The sequence below is a fragment of the Ovis canadensis genome, chromosome 22 (genome assembly GCF_042477335.2).
Source record: "Ovis canadensis isolate MfBH-ARS-UI-01 breed Bighorn chromosome 22, ARS-UI_OviCan_v2, whole genome shotgun sequence".
NCBI classification, from domain to species: domain Eukaryota; kingdom Metazoa; phylum Chordata; class Mammalia; order Artiodactyla; family Bovidae; genus Ovis; species Ovis canadensis.
The window spans coordinates 59,308,775-59,327,239 of record NC_091266.1 but is presented as its reverse complement, the minus strand read 5'-3'; the positions used below and the strand labels follow the sequence as shown (position 1 = coordinate 59,327,239).

The window sequence follows — 18,465 nt, the reverse complement described above, 5'->3', positions numbered from 1 at the left end:
CGAGTGCAGGTGGAAAACTCCTCGGCAGCGAGAAGCGGCTCTGGGCTTGGGAAGAAGCAGTTATCAAGGGAAATGACTGGTGATAACTTTATTGATTAAAGCAGCTTGAAAAATGTAAGGTTTGCCACAGCCTGGCACTTGAGCGGCAAGATAGCCCCTCGCGGGCATTGCTCATTAAAAATAGAGAAGCAGGAGCAGACAATTATTACCCTGTGCATAAGACACAGTTCATTCAAAATGGCCTTGTTTTGAAATACCGCTTTAAAATGCCTACAAATCCTGAGGCTTGAATAACTTAATGGACAATTTAGAAAAAGGGTTGGGGGGGGGTGGTGTTAAGAACATGCCATTGCCCATCAGCTGTCAAGAGGGGGAGACAGAGAGGATGATAACACGGGAGGGAAGATGCAGCTTTGTTATCTGGGCTCAGGGTCACCAGAGAAAACAATTCCCTGGTGACCCAGGCCCACAGAGGCTCACATGCCTGGACAGCCAAGCCAGGAATTCAAACCCCCTAACCCCCACCCCGGTCCCCACGGCCCTGGCATCCGCCAAACGAGAAGTCTGATCAACCTGAACCCTCAAAGGGCCTCGGTGCCTCGTCGGAGGGTGTGGGGAGGGAGGTTTCTCATTCACAATGTGAAAGATGCTGACCGTAAAAGTAACAGGGAAGTGAAGTCGCTCAGTCGTGTCCGACTCTTTGCGACCCCGTGAACTGTAGCCCACCAGGCTCCTCCGTCCGTGGGATTCTCCAGGCAAGAATACTGGAGTGGGTTGCCATTTCCTTCTCCAGGGGATCTTCCCGAGTCTCCTGCATTGCAAGCAGACGCTTTAACCTCTGAGCCAACTGGAAACACCAAACAAATGAACAAAAGGTGAGAGGGAAGGGGATTAACCAAGGTCAGCTCTGCAAAGACAACTGAGACATTATCACATCTTAATACTCGGTTCTTCTGGTCTTAATTTCTAGGCAGTGACAGTCTGCTGTTTTGCTGGTTGGGGGAGGTGGGGGAGACTGCCAACAGATGGCTGTGACCGTAGTGCTGACGTAATTCTAAATACTGATTTTTCTAACTCAAATTACAACAGCAACCTTTCTCCCACTCTACTAAAAAAAAAAAAAAAGGATCTTAAGAATGTATTCTTTCAAATTCCCTATGAGCAGGATACAAATATTATGTAGTTGCTTTTATTTAAGAAATGGAAAGCCAAGCTATGATATTTATAAAAAAGGACTCTGTGACCAGAGATGGGTGGGAAAAGCAGGGAAAGGCCAGAAGCTAGAGGTCCCTGAAAGTATCTTGTTTCATGGATCTGATTTCAGATCCATGTGAATTTTTATGTAACTGTAAAACAAATTTAAATGTTGGAAAGCAAATCCCTTAAAAATTGGAAATACAGTGAGTTCAAGGGTCCTGTTGGTGATACACACACACCCCCAGTGAAATAATGGTGGCTTTAAAAAAACAGTTTGGGGGGACTTCCGGGCGGTCCAGTGGTTTAAGAATCTGCTTTCCAAAGCCGGGGACGTAAGTTGGATCCCTGGTCAGGGAATTAAGGTCCCATGTGCCTCGGGCCCGCAACTACTGAAGCCGGTGCGCGGAGATCCCACACTCCACAACAAGAGAAGCCGCCGCGGCGAGAAGCCCGCACACCGCAACGAGAGGCAGAGGCAGCCTGTAGATGCTCCTGCCGGTCAGGGATGGGATCCTTTAAACACGAGTAACTGCAACGGAGGAGAACGCATCGACTGCGCTTTTACCTATCTATCTATAGTGCTAGAGTTTTAAATCCCCAAGGCACTGGGAGAGTGCTAGCGAGCCAACGCACTCTGAAAGCTCATAAATAATAGCAAAGAAATGGGCATTTGTCTGGAGTTTCCTACATGAATTGTACTTCGTGGGATCAGATGATGGGTGGGGAGTTCCCCTATACAGAAGTCATCCATAGAAAAAGAGAAGCAGGAATTACACAGGATTCAAGCGTCACCGTTTCACAGAACTCAGTGGATACATGGGGTCATGCGCCAATCACTCACAGCTGCTAACACCACAGGAGACGCCTGGGCCCTGGAGGAAGACGCACTGTCCCCCGTAAAGCAGTCGTCGGAAAACCGGAACAGACGCTCAGGAAGCTTCCTGTCTAACCATCAACACACAGGAAACCAGGGCGGCATGAGACAGGACAGGCTGAGGCGCAATCCACAAAACCTGGACTGTGGCGAGCTCTACAGGACCGACGGCCCAGACGCTTCCTCACAACGTTGCAAGGAATCCAAGAGGGAGACAGGGAAGGTGTGGGAGCAGACAGATGAGCAAACACCTGGGAATCACACCAACCAGTCACAGTGCAAGGACCTCATTCAGGTCCTGATTCAAACAAATTGCAAGCGACGCAACAATTATATGACAATCAGGGAAATGTGAATAATGGCTGGACATTTAAAGGTAACAAGGAGTTATTAGTATTACTAACACTTGGATGTCGTAATGACACTATCTGTGTTTTTAAAAGATTTCCTATCCTAGAGACACTTGGAAATATCTGCAGATGAAGTGATGATTTGCATCTGAGGGATGATTCAAAATAAATAGGGGAGAGGAGAGATAAGCGTATAGATTAAATGAGCTGCTGAGTGAAAGAAAGTAAAAGTGTTAGTCACTCAGTCATGTCTGACTCCTTGTGACCCCATGGACTGTAGCCTGCTAGGCTCCTGTGTCCATGGAATTTTCCAGGCAAGAATACTGGAGTGGATAGGCATTCTCTTCTCCAGGGAATCTTCCCGACCCAGGGATCGAACTCGGGCCCCCTGCATTGCAGGCAGATTCTTTACCGTCTAAGCCACCACGGAAGTCTGCAGCTAGTCATCTCCAAAGGGGTCCCAGTCTTCAAATATGGGACAATCTGGGCAAGAAAATGACAGCAGGCATGGATTGTGACTCATGGAATAAAACAGAGATCCTTGAGTCCATGTTGGAGTAAATTAAAAGGCAAGTGGGAGGAAAAGGAAAGCTCTTCCTTACAGTAAATTCTAATGAATAAATATAGAGGAACTACGGAAATGGGAAATCACCCCTTGGCAAACACCATGGTAACAACCGTTACAAGTATGAGCTGTCCATGGATGCTGAAATCAGGAGAGGAAAAGGATGACTTGTAAGAGGATATTCACATGGGACCGAAACACTCCCCCGCCCCAAGCCACTACTGGTCACAAAGGGACATAGCAGCTTTGCAGTGGAGAGCAGGGCACCTCCGATGGGGGTCTAAGTGGCCGCCACCAACAATGGGCAGAGTGCACGCCTGTGCCTCCTGAAGGGACACACCCCCAGGGCCCAGCACTGTGTCTGTGAAACGCATGACCAGGATTAAATATGCCAGAAATGCAAAACCTACACTTAAGTCATGAGGAAACAGCAGGGACATTCTATGAAGAAACTGGCCAGTACTCTTCCAAAGGGCTTTCCAGGTGGCGCTACTGGTAAAGAACCCGCCTGCCAATGCAGGAGACATAAGAGAGGTGGGTTCAGTCCCTGCGTCAGGAGGATCCCCTGGATGAGGGCATGGCAACCCACTCCAGTATTCTTGCCTGGAGAATCTCATGGACAGAGGAGCCTGGTGGGCTACAGTCCAGGGGTCTGCAAAGAGTCAGACACGACTGAAGTGACTTAGCATGCATGCACTCTTCCGAAACTACCAGGGTCCTGAAGGACAAAGACAGACAGGAACTGCTCACAGTAAAGGGGGGTGGGGGGTGGGGGGGGGTGGGGGTATGACACCAATACAGCATATCCAGAAACAGAGGGTCCCTGGGCTAGTCAACATCGGAGTCAAGGTTGATTTCCCCCTTTTATAATCGTCCGGTTCTCGTTAAGGAAGATGTTAGCCTTTGGGGATGCTCTAAGGACACATGGGAATTCTCCGCACTATTTTTGCAACCTCTCTCTGCGTGGGAAATTGCCTCAGAATGAACAGTTAAACACAGTTTTTAAAAGTGCTTATTAGCTGATAATTACTGATGGATACCTGGGGTCTCATTATATTCCTCTCTCAATGTCAACAGATATTTGAAACGTTCCATGAAAGAAAGTTAAAAAGAGACTGGTTTAAAAGACAAGACAACCTTATTTGGATTCAATTCAAAGAAATCTACATAAAAGACATTTCTGAGACAGCCAAGGAAATTTAAATATGAGCTGGTATAGATAATACTAAGGAATTACGACTGATTTTGTTAGGGAGGGGTTTTTTTTCTTTTAGGTAGGGTTTTTTTTTTTCAACATGAAAAAATAAGATAAAAGTTACCAATGTAGCCATTTTAAAGTGTACAAATCAGGGGCATTAAAGTACACTCACAGTGTTGTAAAACCATCACCACCGCTGAGTTCCAGACATTTTTATCACCCCAAAAGGAGACCTCATACGCACTGGCAGTCAGTCCCCATTCCTCCCCACTCCCAGCTCCAGCAGCCACTAGTCTATGAATATTTTGCGTCTCTGTGGGTTTGCCTGTTCTGGATATTGGACTTCCCTGGTGGTTCAGCAGTAAAGAATCTGCCTCCAATGCAGGAGCCCTGGGTTCGATCCCTGGGTCAGGAAGATCCCCTGGAGAAGGGAATGGCAATCCAACTCCAATATTCTTGCCTGAGAAATCCCTCATGGAGAGGAGCCTGGCTTTCTGCAGTCCTCGGGGTTGCAAAGAGTCAGATACAACTTAGCGACTAAACAACAAGTCTGGACACTGCATGTAGTATATAAACATTAAATATATACATTGTGGCCTTTTGTGACTGGCCTCTTTCACTTACCATAATGTTTTCAAGGTTCATCCACGCAGCAGTATTTTTCATTATTTCATTCTTTTACAGCTGATATATTCCACTGGGACAACAGATCACATTTCTTTCACCCATTCATTTGTTGATAAACATGTGCACTATTCCCACCTTTTGGCTACTGTGAACAGTGCTGCTATGAACATTCATGTGTAAGTTTTTGTTTGAACATGGGTTTTCAATTCTTTTGGATATACACCTAGGAGTGGAATTGCTGGGGTCATACAAGAATTCCACATTCAACTTCCCATGGAACTGCTTTCCATAGTGGCTGTATTTCATAGTGGGTTCTCCATTTTACATCTGTACCAGTATTCCTATATTAGGGTTCCAATTTCTCCACATCCTCCCAGTTCAGTTCAGTCACTCAGTTGTGACCAACTCTGCGCACGGACTGCAGCACACCAGGCTTCCCTGTCTATCACCAACTTCCGAAGTTTACTAAAACTCATGTCCATTGAGTTGGTGATACCTTCCAACCATCTCATCCTCTGTCGTCCCCTTCTCCTCCCACCTTCAACCTTTCCTAGCATCAGGGTCTTTTCTAATGAGTCGGTTCTTTGCATCAGGTAGCCAAAGTATTCAGCTTCAGCATCAGTCCTTCCAATGAATATTTAGGATTGATTTCCTTTAGGATTGACTTGACTTGACATCCTCCCAACGCTTGTTATTTTCCTTTTAAAACTATTATGGTTGTCCAAGCGGGTGTGAGGTGGGATCTCACTGTGGTTTTGATTTGCATTTCCTGAATGAGAGATAATGCTGAACACCTTTTTGTGTTTTTTCATCACTGTTAAATGTCTTAATGCATTGTAATCAGGTCAAAAACAACCATCGCTTTTTGAAAGGCATACTATGATCTGAAAGGCTATAACACTAAGTATGGAATTTGCTTTATAATACAGCAGCAAAAAAAAGTAAATTTCCAAAAAGAACAAAAAGGGATAGAAGAAGGGAATACGATATAATCTTTTAAATGTTGCATCTGCATGATAGACAGACGAGGAGAGTCATTATGTCTTTCTGCTTTTGAGCATGTTTGACATTTGCCACAATAAAACAAATTTTAACACTTGTCATGACGAACTGAAGTCATGAAACCAGGTTATTTATTCCTGTCACCTTCACTCACTCAAAACTTGTGTCTTGAATGAGTGAAATAAATTCCTGCTCTACCAGCCTCACAGGTCCCAGTGAGGGACCCCCGAGACCTGTGCTTTCTGACTTTCAGGTGAGGTTTGGGTGCTGGGGTTCCAGACGTCCACAGCTGTGTGCTCTTTTTCTAAGCATTGTGAGAGACCAGCGCTCTAGACTGGAACACGTGTGGAAAATTCCGGTCCAACAGGGAGGAAACAGCAAGGGGACCCTGGGGGCACCAGCCTTGCCATAGGATGCTGACATGGACCCGTGGTGCCCTGTCCAAAACAGACAGCAGGAGCCCCTGGCCACCTGTAGACGCATACCCACTGTTTCTCCAACAACGCTGTCAGGACCCCACCAGCTGGAGGGGACCAGCTCACTCTACCTGGGAAGCAGGGAGGGAAGATGCTAAAATCATAACTGCTTTTTTTTTTTCCTTTGGAGATGTATGTTTGGAAGGCAACATGTGTCAAAAGCAGTTATAATGTGGGACTTCCCTGCTGGTCCAGTGGTTAAGACTCTGCACCCCCAATGCAGGAAGCATGAGTTTGATTCCTGGTCAGAGAACTAAGATCCCGCAGGCCGACCGGTGTGGTCAGAAAAACAAGCTGTAATGTAAAGGTGGCCAGGTGCATGATTTTATTCCTGCATATTCTTTTCATCTTGCTGGACACTGTCTTTCCAATGAAACAGTTTTAGTACACTGACCAGACTTGTCAATTCTGATCCTTCCAAACAAGCAGCAAAAATCTTAGGAAAAGCCACAAGCATTTCTCTTTCTCACTTGTTTAGTCGTGAAGTCCTATCCAACTCTTTGCAACCCTATGGACTGTAGCCCACCAAGCTCCTCTGTCCCTGGGATTTCCCGGGCAAGAATACTGGAGTGGGTTGCCATCTCCTTCTCCAGGGGATCCTCCCAACTCAGGGACTGAACCCTTAGACTGATACTGATTTGATAGGTTGAGAACGTTCAGTGGGCCTCCTTGGCTGTCTTTCCCCATCTTCCCAGTCAGATCAGCCCTCATGCCTGGGGATGGAGGAGGGAGGGGGATACCAGCTTGGCTGCCTGAGTCCCCAGACTCATTTCACGCACCCAGGCTGCCCCCCGGCGAGCACTCTGGCCTCCCCCGACAGCTGCCTCCACGTACATACTTCGTGGGGAGCCGGCTTACCTCGTGGGCTTCCACCCCCATCTCTTGCAGGGCAGACTTGAAAAACTCAGGGGAAGGCTTTCCCACCACCTCAGCTTCGATACCACAGGCATACTGGGGAAGAGAGAAGGACATGGCGTGGGCTGGGGACCAAGGGATGGTAGAGGGGAACCCTGGCCTGGTGAAATCCTCCTCCTGGGCAATCAAAAAGAAAGGCTCCAGTGTGCACCCAGGGGCCTCTAAGGGGCAAGATGACACGGCCCAGAGGCTTGTGAGTGAGCATCACAACCGGGCTGCCCAGGGTGCTGGGGGCACCCCCACCAGGCCCCTGCCACCTGCCCCAGGGCCAGAAGACCTCCGGGGCATTAGGGGCTCTCCTCTGCAGTCCCACTTCTCCTCCCTTCCCCTCCCCCCTCCCCCAGCTCTGTCTCAGGTCCTCCTCCAGCGGATAAAAGGCCCAGGGCCCCAGCCCTCCCACCTGAGTGCAGGTAGGCAGGCGCCTAGGCGGCAGTGACCCGGGGCTGACCTGGGCGGGGAGCCCAGCTGAGCCCAGCCCTGGAAACTGGAGGAGGGGACTGGGAAGGAGTCCAGCTAGCACACACGGAGTCTGAGGTGCTGTAGGAAAGCAGAGTGAGGGACGAGGTGGGTGCACAGGGATCTTAAGGAGCCAAGAACCCGGAGGAGAGGCGCAGAGCATGCCGGGAGGGCCAGCGGGGCAGAGGCCAGGGGTGCGGGGTCGGGGTCCTGGGGGGCGGACGGGGAGCGAGCGACAGGGAGCAGGGGGACGACCAGCGCAGCTGAGGGGCCAAGCTCCAGAGGAGGCGAAGGGCTGGGCCTGAAGCCGCGAACACGGCGTCCGACTTGGAAAACATAAAGGCGCTGGGAACGCCGAGCACCCCATCTTCTCCGGGGAGACCAGGACATCCCGGAAGGCCCTGAGACCGGAAGAGGGTCAGGCGGACCCAGGCAGGTACCTCAAGCGCCTTCATGTAGGGACCGACGTCCAGCATCAGGCCAGAGGTCTCCTTGTAGTAGCGTCTAGAAAAGAGCCAAGGGGAACAGGGTGAGCTGAGCCCAGGGACCTGGGAAGCGCCCAGGGAAAAACTGCCCTGTCCTGGTTCTGGGCCGGCCCGAGAGGGCTGTCACGGGCCAGGGTGAGGGCAGACGCCACGCTGAGAGTGGCCGACGGGGGTCAGCACAACAGAGCCCAGCAGTGGCCAGCACACCGGGGCAGGGCGGGGGGAGATGGAGGAGGGGAGAGATGGGGGCCGGCAGCTCTCAGTCAGAATGGCCCCCTGCTGCCAGCCGCGTGGCGACCCCACCGAAGTGATGAACGGGGAGCCCCAGGGACAGCTGGGTCCAGTTGCTAACACAGAGAAACACAAGTGACCTGTGTTCTGGGAAAGGGCAGCCGGTCCACAGAGCGTGTGGCGAACCCCTAATTGCTAATAATTAACCCCTAATTGCTGCCTGGAGAAGAAAACGCCATTAGTTCCACAGCATCTCCTAGCAGCCGGAGGGTCAGCAGAGGTGCCAGGCCTCCCGGGCGCCAGATGCTTCTGAGACGACAACTGTTTCTTCCCCGTCTCGCTGGAGGCTGAGACGGCTTGGCTCCCAGCAGCGCCTCCCAAGACGGTCTCACCTCCTCCCTCCTGCGAGCGCTGTGCCCAGGCCACACGCAGACCCCTCGGGGCACACGGTGACCAGGCCCAGCTCTCTTGGAGCACAGCTATTTGACTATAAAGTGGGGAGAAGGTGGTTTGCTCTGTGCGGCTCTGAAGAGGTTGCGACCCATCACACCAGTTACCCTTCCCCCTTCCCACGACCGTCGAATCTGGGAGACATGAGACAGCATGCGCGTGACCTAAATGCCCTCGGAGGGAGGCATTCAGGTAATACCCACACACACAGTGGGGTATTACTTAGCCATAAAGAAAGTCATTTGCAGCAGCATGCACGGACCTAGAGATCATCACCCCAAGTAAAGGAAGTCAGATGGAGGGACAAACACCAGGTGATGTCACTTACAGGTGGATCTAAGAGAGTGACAAAACCAAACAGCATGTACGCGGAAAAGCAAAGAGAAGACTAGGGAAGCCTGCTGACTTCAGGGTTCTGACTCGCTTTTAACTGCGGGACTCTGGGTTGCGTACGCCCTCTGGGCCTCAGTTTCCTATTCTGTAAAATGGGTCAAAGGAAGGTCCAGTGCCTACCGCCATGGGCTGCTGTGAGGCTTGCGTAAAACAATTCAGGCAAAGTTCTAATGTGATGCCTGGGGTGAAGAAACCACTTCAAAAATGTAGCTACCCAGAGTGAGATGGGCAATAAGATATGAGCCAGGTAAGAAAGAATGAACGCAGGTCTTTCCAGTTTGTGGGGGCCGGACCCTGTCCTGTGTCTACTGGAAATGGTAGGACCGAGCTCGCTTCCTTCCTCTGGCTCTGCCACACCCAGGGACTCTGCCTGCCCCTCTGGGCCCCACCTGAGGCCTCCAAGGCTGCAAGAGCCTGGCCACCCGCAGCGATCACCTGGCCCCTCAGATGGGAGAAGCGTGCACCCCTTCTGCATCCTCATTGCCTGCCGCAGAAGCTTCCGTACGGATGCAGGCTGGGCTGCAGCCAAACTCTTACCCTCGGCAAGGGCTGGTCCCCTGCCACTGCCTTGGGCCAGGCAGATCAGAGCCCAACTGTTGAAGCCGCGGGGGCCTCTTCCATCACAAGCGGACCCAGTCTCCAAGTCAACCTGGGCCTCTCGGTCAGGGTCCAAGGCTCTGCACACTAGGGGTCGTGCCGGAAGGACATGGCTCGGCTGGGAAGCCACACACATGCAGGAAGATGCCTGGGAGCCAGGAGAGAGCCACCGCTGCTCATGGAGCTGGGACTTGCCAACGATCCCCTTAAGGAAAGTGAAAGCGCCAGTTGTTCAGTCGTGTCTGACTCTTCACGATCGCATGGACTGTAGCCTGCCAGGCTCCTCTGTCCATGGAATTCTCCAGGCAAAAATACTGGAGTGGGTTGCCATTCCCTTCTCCAGGAGATCTTCCCGACCCAGGGACCGAACCCAGGTCTCCTGCATCTGCAGGCAGATTCTTTACTGTCTGAGCCACCAGGGGAGCCCCCCTTTTAAAAGCGTGACCCCCAAAACATAGGCTTAGAGGTTCCTAACTGTCTTGGTCTTAAGTCTGGACTCCAGACATCTGTCCTGCATTTAAACAGGCTCAAAACAGTGTTGGCTTTTATTTTTCCCCAGTTCCACAATAAACTACTTGGGTATGATGATTCCCTCAGCCGGGTCCAGGGTTTGAAGGACTGGCCAAGTAAAGCCAAATGTGGCCAAGAGGCAGAGGAGGGGCCAAGCTCCAGAGAAGCATCAAGCAACCCCCAGACACCGGGTGCTGGGACCTGGGCTCGCTCGGAGGGGGCCGCTGGCATCCGCTAACTCGGTCCCCCAAACATTTAAGATGAAGCTGTCCCGCAGTCCTTTGCAGGGGACACTCTCAGACCCAGGCTGCTCCCCAGGGACTCCCTATCTGGTGGGGAAGCAGACAGATCCACAGACAAATATGAAAGAGCAGGACCTGGGTGACGGCAAGCGGAACCTGGTGTTCTGTACACTCTGCGTGGGGAGGGCCAGGCATGCTGGGGACGGGGCGGTAGGGAGGCGTCCCAGAGGAGGAAGCATCAAAGCTGAGGCCTGAAGGTCAAAGGGGAGGAGTGGAGGGGTCTAGACCCAGGGGCTCTCAGACTTGGTACCTTCCTGAGGACCCCGAGTGCCAGATGCCACCCCAGGCACACAGGAGTCCGTCAGATGCTCAGAGGCACCCCCTCGTCCACCCCCCTTGTCCCCTACACTCCAGGAAATGCACAGCCAGGGTGAGAGAGAAGGGAGCTGGTGTGTGTGGGGGCGGGTGGAGGAGGTGCTGAGGGTGGGGCATGTTGAAGAGAGCCAGGGCACCGAGGACAGAACCGAGGAAAGAATGTAGCCAGCACAGGAGAAGACGACCCAGGCGCCAAAGGAAAAATTATAAAACAAGGACGCTCTGTTGCAACACACGGCTCTGTCTGGAGCTGAGGATGCTAGGAGCCTCTGGCCCAGGACAGGCTCAGCTCCCAGCCGGCTGCAGGAGGCGGGAGCCCTCCCCATGGAAGGGCCTCCCGAGGACCCCCTGATGCCCCGCTTCTGCCCGATGCACCCTCCCCCGAGTCTTCCTTCCAGAGTGACAGGTACTGCACCTTCTTTAGTTTAAATTTCGTCCCGGTGGGAAGAAGAATTGGAACATGCAGCTGAAAAGATCCAATCAAAACCCTCTTCTCTTTGCCACACTGATTTTTGGAACCTAAAGAAAAAAACTGACTTGCATAAATCTAGAAACCTTAATATTTCTTTTTATACTAAATGTGGACTCGCTTTCATAGGGCCAAGAACTTGTCTTTATTTCTTATTCATCCAGGAAAACAAAAAGGCATCTTGAGAAGGCCATCTGTTGGCCCAAAACATTTTTAGGGATACAGTAAACACTAGTACCCAAGTTAATTTTTCTTATTCCCCAAACACAAGAGATTTGATGTGTTTATCTTCTGTTACTGGCATAATAAAAGCCACAGCAGGTCTGGCTTGAACCTGAGTACTCCAGCCACAAAGAAGAAACCGTGGATTCCGGAAAGACAGGGAAAAGCCGGAGAGCCGCAGTCAGATAGATTTTATGCTTTATTCCTCTGCCCTCCCTTCCGATTATTCAGCACAGCCTCCCTTCAAAATGACCACTTGACCTTTCCCACAAGAGCCATTAACCTTCCATAGTCTGTTGCGTAAACAGCTTAATTTTCCGACGGAGGCATGACAGAAGAAATTACAAAGGCAATTCCCACTCTCAGTCCAAACAGATGCCAAATGTAAATCACTCCGTTTCCAGGACGAGGACATTCTGCCCCAGTGAATCCACCACCCTGCCTCCTTGGGGGCACCTCGCGGCCCCACTCAGGTGAAGGACGGCCCCTCATCCCCGGTGACCCTCAGCTGGGTGTGGCAGCAGCTCTTCCTGCGTCCTTGGGCTGTCCCAAGGGGCGACGACCTAAGCCCAGAAGCTGCCGGCTCCTTTCTCTGATTTCTGAGCACCCAACCCATAGCCCCAGTCAGAAACCCCAGCAGCTAGCCACCCCCTCACTAGCTGCTTATTTGGAAAACACATCTTTGCCAACTACTGAATTTGTTATACAAGTACAAAGCTAAAAGAAACTGATTCCATATTTTTTTTTTCTTTTTCAACCATACCTATTTTGACTACTATCCCTGATCTGGAAAAATAACTTTTAATAATTAAAGATAATTTTGAAGACAAAAGTTTTAACGTAAATGAGTAATAACAAAACTTCTTAATCATGCTGTTCGCGAGGAGTTGGTAACTTTAGGGAAGCCTACAGGACCAAGGCGGAATGTGAAAGAGTCAAGCTGGCCAGCTTCTGTGGTTTGCAGTGACCTAAACTGCAGAAGGTAAGACCAGCAAGGAACTGTGGCAGCTAATTTTATATCAACTTGGCTGGGCCAGATATTTGGTCTAATGGTATTCCAGATGCTTCTGAGAAGATGTTTCTTGGATGACATTCACATTTAAATCAGTAGACTCAGTAAAGCAGATTGCCCTCCATAATGTGGTGGGCCTCATCCAATTAGTTGAAGGCCCAACCAAAACAAAGTCTGACCTCTCCAAACAAGAAGGAACCTGCTGGCGGATAACTGTGGCACTCAGATGGCAACTCTTCCCTAAGTCTCCAGCCTGCTGGCCTATGCAGGAAAAACCTAGCCTCCACAATCAATTTCTCTTTACATACCCATCTTCCTCAACCTATGACAGGGTTATGTTCTGATAAATGCATTAGAAGCTGAAAATATCATTAACTCAAAAATGCATTAAAAAATGCATTTAATAAGCCCAGCCTACCTTAAATGTGCTTAGAACACTTATATTAGCCTATAGTTGGGCAGAATCATCTAACACAAAGTCTATTTTATAATAAAGCACTGAATATCTCATGTAATTTATTACTGAAAGTGAAACTCAGAATGGTGGTCTCGGTACAGAATGTTCGTACGTGTACTAGCTGTTGACCCTCGTGATCACGGGGCTGCCTGGGAGCAGCCAGTGCCCAGCGTCTGCCGAGCATCACAAGAGAGGACTGCACTGCATGCGGGAAAGGACCAGAATTGAAAATTCGAAGCACAGTTTTTCTGAACGTGCGTGGCTTTCACACCATAACCAAATCGAAAAATTATCATCTGAACCACTGCTAAGTCAAGAACTGTCTGTGTATACATCACCACACCCTGTTGGTTCTGTTTCTCTGGAGACCACTGACTAACACAGGATACAATTTTTTGCATGATAAACACACTGGAATATTTGCAGCAAGACAAAGGTCCGTCTAGTCAAAGCTATGTTCTTTCCAGTAGTCATGTATGGATGTGAGTGTTGGACCATAAAGAAAGCTGAGCGCCGAAGAATTGATGCTTTCAAACTGTGGTATTGGAGAAGACTCTTGGGAGTCCCTTGGACTGTAAGGAGATCCAACCAGTCCATCCTAAAGGAGATCAGTCCTGAATATTCATTGGAAGGACTGATGCTGATGCTGAAGCTGAAGCTGCAATACTTTGGCCACTTGATGCGAAGAACTGACTCATTAGAAAAGACCCTGATGCTGAGAAAGATTGAAGGCGGGAGGAGAAGGGGACAACAGAGGATGAGATGCTTAGATGGCATCACCAACTCGATGGACATGAGTTTGAGCAAAACTCTGGGAGATAATGAAGGACAAAGAAGCCTGGTGTGCTGTAGAACGTGGGGTTGCAAAGAGCTGGACAGGACTTAGCAAATGAACAACAACCACAAGAGACACGTATCCTCTCCTCTCTTTCTTTAAAACTCTTTCACTTGCCTATTTTAAAAGAAGCACAGCCATGAAGAAATATTTCTCTACCACGAGAAAAGCAACTCTCAGTACAAGATGAACGTCAGCCGACCCTGAAGCCTGGAGATGGGCAGGAGGTCGTGGTGGGGTCTCCGCTGCACCAGAGGTGAGGGACCAGTGGCTCCACCAAGCGGCAGTGCATTTGGGAATGTGGGGCGAGTACCCTCAGATCTTCTGCTTTTTTAAGAGAATCCAGAAATCCAGTTATTTTACGTAAAGTCTTCCAATTTTTAAAACGATCTCAAAAAAGTTTAAGATCTTGTGTGGACCCAATACCTGCTCTAGAATGGAGCTGAAAAGTGACGGAGCACAGGCTCTGGGGGTGCTCCTGGCCGTCCCTGCACTGACTGATGGGGTGACCGTGGCTTAGCTCATCTCCCTGTGCCTTGATATACCCATCTGTAAAATGGCAATGATGCTGCCTACAGCTCACAGTGTTGTGGTCAGAATTAAACATGGTGAGCTATATAGAGTGCTTAGCAATGGCCAGCAGCCAGATAAAAAGTCCCCCTCGTGTCTACCGGAATAGCCACCCCCATTCAGCAGGCAGAGGTAGGAAGTCCCCAGTCATCAGAAGCACCTAAGCTGGGAAAGGCTTCCCCAGAGATGGGCACAGAATTCCTGCCCTGCGTGCAACGCTGGGCTCGGGTTCCACAGCACCCCTGTGACTCTAAAACCCTAGTGCTGCTTCCACGGAGGACAGAATAAACCTGCACTGCTTTCTGGAAAGCAACTTGGCAACATGCACCAAGGACCTCAAAAAATAAACATCGCCCAAAATGCCAGAAAGAGGCTGATCACGGCCTTACTCAGGGAGAAGATCAGAAACAGCCTAGGACAACTACAGGAGAGCCTGTAAAACAATGAACAGGAATGACCTCGCTGCAAAGACGTCTACTTCCCACACGGAAGTGTTAGTCGCTCAGTTACGTCTGCCTCTTTACGACCCCATGGACTGTAGCCCTCTGGGCTCCTCTGTCCACAGGATTCTCCAGGCAAGAGTACTGGAGTGGATTGCCATCCCCTCCTCCAGGGGATCTTCCCGACCCAGGGACTGAACCCGGGGCTCCAGCACTGAGGGGGATTCTTCACCCACTGAGCCACAAGGGAAGCCCTATTGTACGCAAAGTGCTTCACAGAATATTCGGTGAACCACTAAAGCCGCGAGACAGAACCAGGTCGAGTTAGATACTGATGCTGTGAACACACCCACGTGTAATGATTTCTGCACAGAAAACTGCTAGGAAGGACACACGCCAAAATGCTGGCTGCTGTTCCCTCCTGCAGTGGGACTGAAAATGCTGTTTTCCTCTTTTCACTCATCTGTATTCAACAGTTTTTCTTCAATGAAGATGTGTTGTTCTTTGTGATTAAAAAAAGTTAAGAGAAATAATCAGCACAGTGTTTTGAAAGAGACGGTGAGGCCCAGGCTGCAGACTCGGATGACAGAATCACAAGCTGACAGGCTGCTCCTCAACCAGAGATGCGGGGCCCAGACGAGAGCACACAGGCCCTCAAGCCTATTTTCACTGCTCAGGCATCCGTCTCCTTGGCACAACCCATCAGCCCTGTGCTGTGTCCTGTGACAGTAACCGAAACTCAGGACGGCCACCCTGATCTCCAGGGGTCCCGCCCCTGCCCCCGGCCACTCCCAGTCTCGTGGTCACAGGGATGCTTGACCAACCAGCTGAAGACCAGGTCTCTGCTCAAAAATTATCAAAGACGCGGATGCCGAAATGAAGGGAAAAAGCAAGAAAAGGAGAGGGAAGGAAGAAGGAGCCATACTGCGTCCACCCCATGCCCACCCTTCCCAGCTTCTCTGCTGATTCCTTAAGTCAGAGAGGCCCACGGAGCATCACCCCGAGTGGCCGGAAATGACTCCCCCACAGCCGACTTACCCTTTTCCCAGTGAGAAGAGCACAGGGTTTTCCAGCTCCATGAGCACCTGGAAAGCTTTATTCATGTTTTGATAAGAAAAGTCTTCTCCGGCATCTGCAATTACGACACAGTTTGGGTTGGATGTGTCGATCTGATCAAATTCCGAGCGGACTCCTGAAAAAAGGGAGAGAGAAGGGTTCAATCCCTGGGTCGGGAAGATCCCCTGGAGGGCATGGCAATCCACTCCAGTATTCATGCCTGAGAAATCCCATGGACAGAGGAGCCTGGCGGGCTATAGTCCATGGGGTCGCAAAGAGTCGGACACAACCGAACGACTTAAGAATAACAACCACCAACAAAGTCTGCAAGTGACTCTGAGATGCATCAAGAAGATAAAGATGGATAGATGGATGGAGGGATGGGAGATGTATAATGAAGGAAACATGGCAAAATGTCATTGGTGAAGTCAAGGTGAAAGGCAAACAAATGTTCCAAATAAAATTATTTCTGCTTTGCCGTCTGTTTGAAAATCCTCATAGCAAAAAGTTGGGGAGGGGGAGGTGGAATTCATCGACCTGAAAATGATTCAGGGTCTGAAAAGACAGGGACTCCTGTGCAAAGCACAGACACAAGAGAACAGGCAACGAAGGGCATCTGGCTTCCCCCACAGCTTCTCGAGCTCCAACATCAGCCTGTTGGCCTCACTGATGAACGTCGTCTTCAAGGGGAACGCTGAGTTTCCCTTTCATCTCTGGTAGGTCCACCCCCACCCTCTGCCCCTGCCCCGGGGAGGGGAGGATTTTCTCTCTTAAATCTTTCTGTTACTTTAAGGACCTGTTCTAAAGACGCTGGCAAGGATCCCAGATCACAGAGGAAGCATTTCAAGAAAAACAGTTTCTAAAGGCTGGGCATGTCGCCCTCGACTGGTGCCAGAGCTGTGGACTCGGCCTCCAGATCTTCAGGAGCTCTCTCCATTTCTGGGAGTCCCCTACTCCTGTCCCGGGGTAGAAAAGCATGCTTGCCTCTGCCGCAGGTTTGTAAATAACAACGCCAAGCACAGAGGAAGGAAGCAGGAAGGCTCTGTGCAACAACAGAAAAATGTCCTGAATTCTGAAGCATGTACTGTCTCTTCTTTTTAAATATTCAGAAGGTGCCAGGTAATACTGTTCTTTCTTCTTCATTTCAGCAAAACTCCCAGCTGAGGGTCAAAGGGACTTTGTCATTGCCTTCAGACTGATGTTAGCAAGTGAACCTGTGCCATTAGCCAGAGCTTGGGGCTGGTTTTCACAAATATGGTTCCAAAACCTACAGACCTAGCTTTGTATCTGTTCTATTTGTCTGTCTGTCTTTCTCTCTCTCACACACAGACACAGACCCCAGAGGCTAAAATCTTGCCCCCTTGACAATTTCCTGCCACCTTGCTCCATCCTGGATCACAGAAAACAGACCCAGGGTTTTCCTGCCTCCAGGGAGCCATATAGACCCTGCCTCTGACCACCACCCCACCCCACCCCGACTCCCAGGCCCAGGATGATGCCAGGATGGATGGGGCCAGGGTCCCAGCAGGGAGTCCCTGGGTTCCACCCCAAGGCCCACGGGTCTAACAAGGGCCAGGTGCTCCCTCTGTGTCCTCCCCAGCCCCCAGCTGGAGAGGGGGTGCCTTCACCCGCCCTGGGGGCCCAAGGGCGGCCTACCGTCGTGGACAAGCAGGTGTGGCCGCAGGCCTCGCTGCTTCAGGATTAGGCAGGCGGCAGGGGCCGGGGCGGTCACCTCGCTCTCGGAGACATCGAAGCCCAGCCGTTGCAGCAGCCCCACCAGGTCCGCCCGTGACTTCTGCGACTCGTTGGTGCAGAATCTCACCTTCAGCCGGGACCGTTTCAGTCTACAGGGGGGGAGACAGGCCGGGGAGGGGGCTGTCAGCAGGCGGCCCGGCCACCCTGGGAGGGGCCTGGACGGGTGCTTCTTCTCCAGGGAACAGTTCAGAGCAAGCCGGGTCTCCACGGGCCCCTGAGCTGGGCCTCGACAGCCTCGCCAGACCCTGGGGTTTCTGAGCTGGAGAAGACCCTTCTCATCCTCGCCAAGCTCGGCACACCTGAGATGCCCCAAGTTCCCACGTGACCTCTGCTTCTGCCTGGTACACACCGCCTCTTCACACGTGCCAATCCACCCGCCTCCGGGAGCCAATCGACACCTCCCCGCACCACACCACGCCGCTCAGCCTGGTGGAGGTCCCCTCCAAGCGGCCCGGCCACCCCTCCGGGCCCTCCCACCACAGTGAGCATCTCCACTGAGCATCTGAGCTGACCCCTGAGTATCCACATTTCTCCAAAATGAAAAGGCCGGGGACCACGCCTGAGGTGTGCTGTCTCGCCACTGTCACTGAAGACACGTCAGCCAGATGGAGTCATCGGGCGCACGGGTGAGCTAACGGGACAGGAGCCGGGGGTGCCCGCGGTGTCAGCAGCTCCGACAGCCTGTCTGGGCTCACGGGAGGCCCTG

At 51.1% G+C, this 18,465-nt stretch overlaps 1 protein-coding gene across 1 annotated transcript in view; it reads right to left on the bottom strand.

Moving 5' to 3' along the window:
* The window catches only part of LHPP (phospholysine phosphohistidine inorganic pyrophosphate phosphatase), a 129,050-nt gene that overhangs the window by 94,583 nt on the left and 16,002 nt on the right, over positions 1-18,465 (bottom strand). Inside the window, exons 2-5 of the mRNA XM_069566841.1 lie at positions 17,661-17,848; positions 15,987-16,140; positions 8,101-8,164; positions 7,148-7,240 (exon numbers count right to left, since the gene is read on the bottom strand). Coding sequence (XP_069422942.1) covers positions 7,148-7,240; positions 8,101-8,164; positions 15,987-16,140; positions 17,661-17,848 — 499 coding nt within the window. The remainder of the gene's footprint in view (positions 1-7,147; positions 7,241-8,100; positions 8,165-15,986; positions 16,141-17,660; positions 17,849-18,465) is intronic.